At 40.7% G+C, this 11,634-nt stretch overlaps 3 protein-coding genes across 3 annotated transcripts in view; all 3 read left to right on the forward strand.

The window, feature by feature from the left end:
• The window catches only part of fdl (fused lobes), a 37,551-nt gene extending 34,901 nt beyond the window's left edge, over window positions 1-2,650 (forward strand). The window contains exons 7-9 of the mRNA XM_017908610.1: window positions 1-293; window positions 870-1,599; window positions 1,692-2,650. The exon at window positions 1-293 is cut by the window's left edge and continues 15 nt beyond it. Coding sequence (XP_017764099.1) covers window positions 1-293; window positions 870-1,599; window positions 1,692-1,839 — 1,171 coding nt within the window. The 3' untranslated portion in view covers window positions 1,840-2,650. The remainder of the gene's footprint in view (window positions 294-869; window positions 1,600-1,691) is intronic.
• Window positions 2,651-5,237: 2,587 nt separating this feature from the next.
• LOC108553580 (Diuretic hormone 44 receptor 2) lies at window positions 5,238-7,988 on the forward strand. Its single transcript, XM_017908557.1, has 9 exons — window positions 5,238-5,292; window positions 5,485-5,816; window positions 6,103-6,200; window positions 6,270-6,435; window positions 6,513-6,669; window positions 6,969-7,099; window positions 7,281-7,372; window positions 7,480-7,618; window positions 7,713-7,988. Exons 1-9 carry the CDS (start codon window positions 5,238-5,240, stop codon window positions 7,986-7,988), a joined length of 1,446 nt encoding a protein of 481 aa, XP_017764046.1.
• Window positions 7,989-11,595: 3,607 nt separating this feature from the next.
• Window positions 11,596-11,634, forward strand: part of LOC108553612 (helix-loop-helix protein 1) — a 1,055-nt gene continuing 1,016 nt past the window's right edge. Inside the window, exon 1 of the mRNA XM_017908600.1 lies at window positions 11,596-11,633. Coding sequence (XP_017764089.1) covers window positions 11,596-11,633 — 38 coding nt within the window. The remainder of the gene's footprint in view (window position 11,634) is intronic.

Here is an 11,634-nt window from a genome sequence, read left to right on the forward strand (position 1 = left end):
ATTGTTGGTCGATACTGGAAGGCAGTTCTTCCCCATCGAACGTCTGAAACGCGTGATCGACGGAATGGCGGCGTCGAAATTGAACACCTTCCATTGGCACTTATCCGACTCGCAGAGCTTCCCCTTCGACTCGGCTCAGTTCCCGGAAATGGCCAGATGGGGCGCCTACAGCGGAGATCAGATCTACACGCCCGACGATGTGAAGGATCTCGCGGATTACGCGAGGATCCGCGGCGTCAGGGTGCTCGTGGAGATCGATTCTCCTGCACATGCTGGTGCTGGTTGGCAGTGGGGTGAGTTTTAAAGGGTTTTGGGTTGGAATTGTGTAGTTGAAGGAAGAAAATGAAAGGGTGTCTGGTTTGGGGTGGTAGTCTGTGGTAGTTGCGGATGCTGGTGGTTGAAAGAGAGGTGTAGAAGCTTCTGTAATTGATGGTCTAGGGAAGCTATGCTCGGATGTTCTTGTCTCGTAAAACGCATCGAGCAAAGTGTTATTACACCGAAGGACGCTATATCGGTTGCATCTGAATCGATGTAAATGACACTAGTGTCGAGTTTCTCTTGTATTTGCGAGAAATGCTTGGACATCTTTTTCTAGTCTTTCTAGTCGTCGACAGAGCTTCACGGACGATTAGAACAGTCTCTACCGGCTTCTTTTACACCTACTTTGCTCGCAGAGTGCGTCAACCATCATCTTCGTTCAACTGATAAACCTTCTACTCTCGTTAAGTTTAACCTTCATTAATGGCCAATGTTATTCGTCCTCGTGAAAATCCCACAAAAAGCACATTCAAAATCCCCACCAAACTGACCGCGTCTGGACGCATCATCAACTCGTTTCACGCCGCCGTTGATCTTGTTAATTTACTCAGGGACGGAGTACGGTTACGGGGAGCTGGCTCTCTGCGTTGATCAGCAGCCATGGTCGTCATATTGCGGCGAGCCGAATTGCGGCCAGTTGAATCCCATTAACGAGCACACCTATCGAATACTGGAGGGGCTCTATAGGGAGCTTCTGGACCTGACCGAAATTCGGGACATCGTGCACCTTGGCGGGGACGAGGTGAACTTGGACTGTTGGGCACAGTACGGCAACATCACAGCTGCGATGCAGGCTCAGAACATGACCGATCATCATGCCATGTGGGCCGAATTCGAGACCAAAATGTTGCACAGGTTGATCAAAGCCAATCACGACGAAATGCCGAAAGCTGTGATTTTATGGAGTTCCCCGTTGACCAAGAGGCCTTACATCACCATGTACTTTGATCCAAAAATTCACGTGATCCAGTCTTGGGGCGGTAGCAACTGGCCAGAGACACCGGATCTCCTGGAGGATGGTTTCAGAGTGATCCTTTCACACGTGGACACATGGTACCTGGATTGCGGGTTTGGCAGGTGGAGGGAGTCTGGGGAAGCCGCCTGTGGCGAGTATCGTACCTGGCAAACCGTCTATAATCACCGACCTTGGAGAGACTATCCTCAGCAACATTTGAATCTTATTTTGGGTGGAGAAGCGGCTATCTGGAGCGAGCAGATCGGCGATGCATCCTTGGGACCTCGACTATGGCCCAGGGCGTCTGCTCTCGCTGAGAGATTATGGTGGGTCTCGGTATAGAGTAGAAAGGAATAGAATTTTCTAATTTTTGAAAATTTTTCAATTATACATTGCTAATAAACGATATTTTTTACAGGAGCGATTTGCCAATCAATGGCTATTCCACGGACGAAAGCGTGTACACGAGACTTGCTGCTCACATGGAGCTCCTAACCAGTCGAGGACTAAAAACAGAAGCCATGTGGCCGCAATGGTGTTCCCAGAATCCCGGCAAATGTCTCTGACCGTTCGCTAGCCCGAACATAATCGCCATCGATTGGAATTGTACGCGTGGGTGCGATAGTTGCGCGAAAGGAAGACGTTACACAAAGTGGTTCTATCCACCTCTTTCACTAGAGCACAGTGAGCTTACGAAACGTTGTAACATTCTTACCAAAAGAAGCTCGAGCGTCGTTTTAACCGTAACGAAACCGAGTCTTCCGAGATCACTGATTGTCCGATAACGATTTTTGTAATTCCACGCGTTAGAGCGAAAAGAATCGATCCACGAAGACGTGAATATCACGTGAGAGATGTAGGACGACCCGGTACGGAGTACTCGAGAGCAGAAATCGTCGAAATTGGAGGAAAAAGGATTAAATTCCTCGCAGAAGTCAAGGAGTCAGGTGAAAGGGAGAATCTAGTTGGAAGGTTTACTTACAAGGAAGAAAGGGAAGGAACTTTTCGAGCGTTTCACCGGTTTTTTAGTTTTGCCACACACCGAAGGCACAACGACGCAAATGTTCTTCGGTTCTGTTTTCTCCCTGGTACGAAAAACAAGTAGGCAGAGTATTTGATACTTATGCGAGATGATGTACGACAGAATACAGGAATGTAAATGAACAAGGTCAATTCAGAGACATACAGGTGCGATTTTAATATCGCGCGATGCCTTGTCGTAGCTCGATGCCATACTTTTCGTTCGAAGTGCCTTTCCAATTGTAATTCTACTCGTTGTTGTACGATTTCATGTGTAAACACCATGCGTGTTCCTATTTAGGGGTTTCGAAAGTCGAGACCGTCACATCGTCCTTTCATAGATCCGATATTTAGGACAGCAATTGGATGCATTCTGCATCCGGTCAGTCTAATGGTACCATCTCTGAATGTCTTTTTCGTTCAAAACACCGCCAAATCTTTCGATTTATCACAAGTATCCTCAAAATTATTATTCTGCTATCGAACATGTATTTATTTATTTTCACATCTAACAGAGATTAGAAAATTTATTCGATACGTTCTATGCTGTGTAAAAATATTAGAAATACTAACAGAGTTTCCACATATAAATTATTCCCATTATTACTTCATATTTTAATTTTTCCGTGGACTCGAATGATAAGTTGAGAAACGCTATCTCCGCGAGAATAAATAATACAGATAATTAAAAAAGTACGAAGCATTTCATTGAATAAAGTATCGAAAGGACATTCAAGATGATAAAATTAGAAAAGATAATCCGTACACACGGTAAACGAGCAACAAGACGTTTGACATAGAAAACTATGAATTCTTGCGTCGATTTTCCTCCATCGAAGAATTCCTGTCATCAGGAACCGGAAATACCATTTTTCGTCACACGACACAGCGAAGCGTGGCCGTCAGAAAGAGAAAAATGACGCCAATCCGCGTAGACATTCCTCTTTAAATAGCCAAATATAGATCCTACGTATAACTCGCCACAAAATTAAAAAGAAACGAATCCATGTTCTGAACGAGGAACGTGTGAATAATAAATTACAACGAGGGTGCAAACTTTCAAGGAATTTAATTCTTTGGTAGCACACGCGTACCCCTCGAAGCCAAAGAAACTATAAAGACACTTTGTACGATAATTTATAACAGGAACGAGTGGAGAAATCCTGTTAGATTATATATAAAAGTTTCTTAATACAGAAACCTGTGAGCCATTCAGCAATTCTTAAAGAATTGTCGCGGATCTGTAAAATCGAGCGTCCAATCCGCGCTTCGTGTCTTTTCTAACGAATTGTAAACGCGAGGAGGCGTTCGTCTTGATATTAACGAGACAGCATCTCGTCTAGATGATACAAAAATGGCCTATTGATGGAGAATAGCTGCGGAAATTTGTAAATAACACGATCATCGTATAGGAGGTGACTGGAAAGCGCGTAGATGATGGAAGGAGAGATGAATCGTATGTACTTACTAACAACTTACCGACATCGATGGCTGTAAAGTACAAGTGATTTTAAGCTCGAACCCGTTGGATCCGGAGCGCAAAATCATCCGCTATACTCGTCGCGTCTCGTCGCGAGGCATTTGTTGCGTTTTCGAACGGCTGTAAAGGATTTGTAAGGAATCGAGGTAAACGGTTTAGGATATTGTCTGTAAAATTGTTTTGGTAGAACGTGTTATGGGGTAGTGGTGAGAACGAAGAATGACGCGTGGCATCAACCGCGCGCGGATGATTTCCCGAGTTGATCCACGAAGAAATACAATCTGTTGTAAAGTGTGGTTGGTGTAAGTTTAACATAAAACGAATTTTGAATACACAGGCGGTCGTCGTTCTTGTTTTTTACACCCCGGAGAATTCTTCCTCCTCCATTTTCTCCGTCCAAAAATGTAGCCATGCGAACCTGTCGAAATCAAATTATAATATTTTTCGTAGAAACTTAAGACCAGGTAAAGGAATCCTTTTCTTTTATAATTATCGAACGAACTGTAAGCGTGTGGAGTTTTTAATGATTTTTATTCTGCTTCAGTGGAAGAACTGAAGATGTATTTTATACGTGTATTTTATGGAAGTCTTATTTATTAAATTGTTATTTGATTTCTGTTCATCGCTAAGATAGTGGTTCAATGTCTGAATATACTTCACATCTGGTACAATTTGATGATAGATTGCTCCTTGGTGGTTCTATCAATATTGGTCGAAAACCTCAAGAGACTGTTTGAATCATCGTTCGTTTTGATGGATGGTGTGTGCGATGGAGAATCGATTTGCTTTATTGCATTTATCTCTTAAATTGTATAACGTCATTTGCAATAAGTAATGACATTTGCGTTATCATCCGTTGATAAATGCAATTATTTTTTCAACGAGATATATCATTTTCGATGAGACATACGATGACATTTATGAAAATTATTTCCAAGGATCATTTCCATTTTAATCTTCATTTCTGTCTGTATTTATGCGAATAAATGAAGCATAATGGGAAGAAAAATAATCCATCGCATAAGAATTACGTATTGATTATTCCGAAAGTAGGTTTCCTTGATAATCCAGTAGAAGAGTCGAAGAATCTTGGCTGACTCGTGGTTGACTTTTTCTACTTAAATTCTGTCCCTCCTATAAGTGGTGTGGTATGATAGCATAGCAAGGAGAAGACAAAGGGCGAGGCATGATTGCAAACAACCCCATAGCCATTTAATCCACTAGCTGGTCACTTCAATTCCAGATTTCAGAAGGTTCGCATCGTTATCTCTGTGCTGCTCATCTGTTGTACTCGAAAAATCTGTTTTCCTGTGATATTACGCGAACTTCGAACTCGTTCGTTCAAGTTACCATTAATCGTCGAACTGTTAATAAATTTCGAGGCCCTTTGCCACATTTAGCGTGACGTCGTTCGAAGTGACTTCGATCGAAATCGAACCGGAAGTGGAGGACACGGCAACAAACATGGATCGTTTCTTTATCGAAGAGGAACAGAAATGCATCGGATCGATGAGAGAGTGTAAGTTTCCTGGCGTCACTAAGATCTTCTTTTAATAAAATTCTTAAAATAAATTTTTTTCCCGTACTCGTCAAATAAAATGGAAGAAAAAAGGTAAAACAGAGGAAAAAGATATGCTCCATCTGCGAAGAAGTAGATAAGAAATCTTTTCATCGATTATCTTTTATTAACGTATTTATTTTTAACAAACAGACCAAAACATCACGTCGAAAAACACATTCGACGTGCCATTTCGCCATTGCCCGCCACACTTTGACGGACTACTTTGCTGGCCGTACACCAAGGCCTCCACCACCGCCATTTTACCCTGTCCTCCTGACCTAACATACCAAGCGAACTCCACAACAGACACTTTGGAGTCCGGTGATCGCATTATAGCATTGGCCACGAAGGTTTGTCTTGCAAATGGCCAATGGTACACGAATTCTGAAGACATTCCCTTTAGCAATTACAGTTTATGCGAATTATCCGACGAATTAACCGCTCGTTATCTTATGGAGACCATCGTGGAGTTTGAAATTGGGATGACTCACTCTCGAGACTACGGAAACTTCCAGTCCTTCCTTCTGGCTGTAAGAATTTTGAATTCCAAGATAATTATTTAAAATCATTTATGATAATCTTTATCGTATGAAACAAATTTCTATTCGCGAAGTCTTCGTTGCTAATTTATCTCTGTCACCCCTAGTACTGCTCATGCTATTTCTTAAATTTCCAATATTTTCTAGCAGCAGTATTATAGCTAACCTGGAATCTCTATTTAAAATTGAAATATAAAGTTGCATCTTCGAAATACCTTCTGTTTTTCACCAGAAATGGTTACCCATCGTCAGAATCGTCTCTCAGATCGGCTATTCCACATCCTTCACCATGTTGGTCATCGCGATGATCATTTTCTCCCTGCTCAGGTACTCGTCCACCTATTCTGTCCTCCCGATCTTCGATTCGTCCTTTTAACGATCAATTTCCTCGTTTAGAAAACTCAGGAACCCCAGAAACAGGCTGCACATGCACTTGTTCGCCTCGTTCATAATGAGGGCGTTTATGGCACTGATCAGGGACTGGATATTCGTGGACGGTATTAGACTGGCAGTGGACGTGGTATACGTGGACGAGAAGAACGCTTTTATCAAGCAACGAAACGTAGGCATGTCGAGTATTCGATGAAAAGAGAGGAGAGTCGGTGAAAATCGATGTACAATTAAAGTAATCAGTTCCAGGCCACGATCTGCAAGGCCATCACGAGTGCCTGGCAGTACTTCATCGTTGCTAATTATTCTTGGATCCTGATGGAGGGTTTGTACCTGCATAATCTGGTCGTTTGGGCATTTTGCGCGGATAGTGCAGCGATTAACTTGTACATCTTGATGGGCTGGGGTAAGATTCTATCAGTGAACAATTAATTTAACGGATGGTTACTTGATAGTCATTCGTGGTGTTTCGAAATTATTTCAAAGTCATTCGAAATCATACCAGAATATTTTAAAATGAATTCAAGATTAATTTAATTTGGGATCTTTCTTGTGGTCGTTCCAAAATTCGGTTCATCAACGCTATTATGTTTTTCGAAGGATCTCAATGTGTATAATAATATCGATTTTGTCGATATCGTGTTTTTAATCATTATGAATTATGAATTACGAAAGTAGAGTGTGATTTTTATTTATGTAATCAAGGATTGCCTGTTTTTGTCGTGGTTCCTTGGGTAATAATCCGAGCAACGATCGAAGACACGCTTTGCTGGACAACCCATGACAATCCTTTCGTATTTCTGCTGATAAGGATTCCCATAATGATATCGATTTTGGTAAGCGATTTATGCTTCCATAGAAAATTCGAAATTATAGTCGGTCTGAAAGAAAATCGACTACCAAATCATTAACACTTGTTAATACTACTCGCTTCTATTCGTTAAATAATTAATTTGTTTATCGATAGTTGGTATAAAGAAATCATTTAATACTAACACAAATATTTGACACGTCTAGTTCAACTTTCTGCTGTTTCTCAACATAGTACGAGTCCTGTTCATCAAGTTCAAAACGTCGGTACATTTGCAACGAAAAAAGATGCAGTATAGGTAAATTTCAAGCTTATAATTATTTATTATATATTGTGCTTCAACGTGCTATATATATTCTCTCTTTGTCATCCACAAAATTTGATAAATTAATTTTTCTTATACAGTAGATGGGCAAAATCTACCTTGGTATTGGTACCCCTGTTTGGTGCTCATTATACTCTATTCCTGGGCCTCTCTTATCACAAAGATCATCGTGTGGAACTTGTCTGGCTTTTCTGTGATCAATTTTTCGCCTCCTTTCAAGTATTTCGATTATCCTTCAAATACCTAGAAATATTCCAAATGTGCGAACTTAAAATTGAAGATACTTATTTGCGAAAATACGTCGTTCGTTTAGGGTTCCTTCGTGGCTCTGCTTTACTGTCTGCTAAACATCGAAGTTCGAACAGAAATAAAACGTGCCTGGAGAACCAGATGGTCGAAGAACGCGAATATCTGCATGACCTCGTGTCGAGGATCGAGAAGAAGGAAAACGATTCGTCAGTACAAGCAGTCGAACGATTACGATCATCCCACAGTCACTGGTACCACTCTGAGGAATCTGTTCGTGCTGCAGGTTGATAGAAGATCGAACGATTTTTGGCCAAATGTGCTGGAAATGGAGGCAGGATAAAAATGAGAGTCAAACGAAGAACGATTTTACATTTGCAAATAATCCCAGCTTTTCTGTGTGTTCTCTTCTTTTTTCTAAATCCTCGGTAGATCGATATTATTCTATAATAATTACGTCGATTCTACAATAAAATTGCAATTTTTGCAGTTCACGAGCATTTTACTTGGCCTTGATATTTCTTTGGGTAACGTAGCTTTATAATTATTAATGATTTTTATTACACTGAGAAAAATAGGATTCCTTTTCAACCGATAAGTATGTCTAGAGTTCCTGTGTACCAACAGGCACTGAAATATTGATCACATTGTTCCTGAAGCCACCCTGTTTGTGCTGCACCCTTGCGTTCACTGATCTTCCCTTCGTTGCATTTAAAAGTATCCTTTTCTATCGTACATAGCACTTATTTATTTATTTATTTTAAATACTTTGTTCAATTCTTATTGTAAACACCACTTATATTTCACCCCTTGATCATCCTTTAATTATCAGGAAGAAAAATAATTCCATGTGTACAAGGAAACCAAATTGAATTTTCTTTAAATTTCTTAAAAAATTCATCCACTGACACATCGTGACAATTTAATTCTCACACTTTTATTTACCCCTTTCTAATCACCACTTTCACTCTTTCAGTTCCCTTTAGTCCATGTTTGCGGTTCTTCAAATCACTTTGTCCACTATACAAAGCGTACCAGATAAATATACATGTCTGTAGTGCATCTGACAAAGAAGAAACCGAGGGAAGCCACACCGACTCGTTTTTTAAAATTCGCTCTTGCAAAAGTCGCGTGGCCGAATCGCGTGCTGGAAGGGGTGAAAAGAGGCGTCGAAAAGGCAGGGGTTGGGTAACGAAGTGTGAACTATCTCATGACACCCGCGACCAGAAGAAACATTAATCGAGAATCGGTCGATTAAAGTGCGGTTCGCCTCATCTCGTCTCTCGTTACGAGGACGTAATCTGCGACACGTGTTGCGTAACGTGTATATTATATCATCGTGTGAATGTGATTATTCGCAGCGGTATTGTACCCTTTAGCACCCACCCCTTGTAATTTGTCGCAACAATTTGCGTAATTGCAATATTCGGACCTCGGATGCGGAGAAATCATCCCTTGGAATTAAAAAGCTACCAGTGAAAGCAATTTTCTTTTCAACAACTCTTTCAAGCGAAGCTTAATTTACAGAAGACTATCAAAGAAGGCAACAATGATGGGAATTTTTGTATGCAAAAATCTTCAGAAAATCTCATCGCATTTACTATAATAATCCACCTTCTTCCTATTACTTTAATCATATTTCGAATAATTATTTTATTACTCTGCGCTTACAAAATTCGTACAGTCTTCCAAAGTATCGTATAAAATATTCTCGACTCCTGTTCTCAACCCCTTTCCAATCAAATTGCTACCAATTACCAAAAATTCGTGTACCCTTCTTATCGCGTGGTTTCCACCCCGAACAAAACCGAACACCTTGCTCGAACTCCAAATCGACTCTCTCTCTCTCTCTCTTCCAAACTTGCGTAAGAAGGAAGAGAGAAAATGAGGGAAAAAGGACAAGAACACAGGAACGACTATCGACGCTTATCAGACAATCACTATGCCAAATCTCTCTGTGAAAGTCCTCCGATCAGAGTCGCAGAAGCTAAGCATGATCGATAAAATGGTCCACCCATTCGCAACCACGAGAGGAAGAATTGCATGGTCCGCAGCAGCGACGCAATGGCGGCCACTTTGGGGCGGTCTCACCCCCTGTGTCTCGCGATTCCATTGGATAAGCAGGGGGATGCTGCAGGAGAGAGACGAACGGGCAGAGAACGAGGGATGAACGACGAGGGGATGTTTTCAGGGGCGTGGTTTTAACTACGACGAGGTGATCCTCGAAACCGGTCCTCAGGGTGCATCCTGGCCACGCGACAACCGGAGATCTTATCAGAGACGACTTTGATCTCGTGGAGTAATCGTGTTCGACTGGTTCGCGAGGTGAAAGGTACCTTCCACTGGATATTTTTGCAAAAAAAAAATTGCGGAGTTTTTTGATAAGGGTTGAAGATGCTGTGTGATGTGCTCAAAGTATAAAGACTGTCTCGTTATCTTGCGAGTGATGGTGTTTTGCTAACATCGAATAACACTGATGTAAGTTTTGAAATTCCAGCAGATAGAAGTTATTTTATCGAGGAATATATTGGAAATATTTTTCTAAATTTATGTGGATGTTGCTTCGATGTGCCATTGGAGTGTGTTCATTCAGTGCTTTATTTTTGGGAAATATATTCTTAAAGATAGTTTAAATAATATACTGGAGTAGAATGAAAGTGTCTCTGTTTGCTCTTTTTACTGAACACACGTGGTATACGCATGATCCAATTGGATCAATGATAATTGTAAAAAGTAAAATATTTTTCCAGGAAAAAGAATTTATTAAAACAAGAAGAAATGGACCGTTCGAAGAATTTGGAAGACTCCTTAAATATGAGGGTGGAAGTTGGACAATGATTTTCTGGTGAGTTGCCGAATTTTATTTTACCTCTTTTCTTTATTTTTCCTCGTCCGTCTAAGAGCAATCTTTATTATGAGAAATAAAGTACGTCGAAGAATTACGAATTAAATTTCGCACCTGGCCATCGAATGTGAAATTCGCAGGAAAGGAGATCGGAGGAAGAAATTTCGCTTTTATTTCGGCAATAAAAGTGGAACGACGTCGAAATCTGGCGATTTTTCTGAAATATTAAAAGAACCGCGAGAAGATGTCCATACGAATCGCCGGTTTACCATAAGAATCAGATCGAACGAGGTCGAGGGTTGTTTCGTGGTTAATAATTAAAGAGGGGTGGGTTGTGTCCCGTGCAGAGGAGGCAAATTTTTCTGAATAATAGAATGCCACCTTTCGTCGATTTCCATCGAATTGCTCGAATTTAAGAGTCCCTTGAGCATTCGAACTACCCTTTTTTCGCACCACTCTCTTTACCTTTGGTTTTACTCGTTTATTCTTCTATACTACTTCCTTTCCCGCTGGAATAATTTCGTTAAATTTCGCGTTAAATTTAACATTCGATTTTATGTCAACGTGTTAAACAAAAGACAGAAAATTTTTGTTGTTACATAAGTATAATAAATATCGTATAATACAGAAAATTCTATAAAAGATTACGAGTCAAAGATGCTCGTAAGAATCAACCCTTTCCGCAACTGTAATTTGATTTCACGCACGTGTCGAATATACGTATAGCAAATATTTGACTAGCTTATTATTTTCTCCTGGAAAAAGCCCTTTGCTCGAAATTTGCTCGTTCCCTCGAGACTCGATTTCATGTGGAAGGGTGATAACTCGAAATATCATCGAACCGCCGAAACTGGCGAATTATTCTTTAATCTGTGTTTCATATTACGTCTTATTTTTTAATACCACGGTTTTTTGATACCACACCTGGACAAATGGTAATTTAAATTGCAGGATCGAAGCATGAAGATGGACGCTCCATTCTCAACTGCGTTTTTCCACAATTCGTGTCTCTATTCGCGACGAATTTGAGTAAATTTGTGTTAAAAAAGTAGGGGAGAAAGGAGGATTATCTTTGCATTGAGAATTCCTATTGATCGACGACAAAATGGCGAACGGTGGCCACGGGGTGGTCGTGAACGGGGTT

The sequence above is a fragment of the Eufriesea mexicana genome, unplaced genomic scaffold (genome assembly GCF_001483705.2).
Source record: "Eufriesea mexicana isolate 0111107269 unplaced genomic scaffold, ASM148370v2 scaffold11296, whole genome shotgun sequence".
Taxonomy (NCBI): Eukaryota; Metazoa; Arthropoda; class Insecta; order Hymenoptera; family Apidae; genus Eufriesea; species Eufriesea mexicana.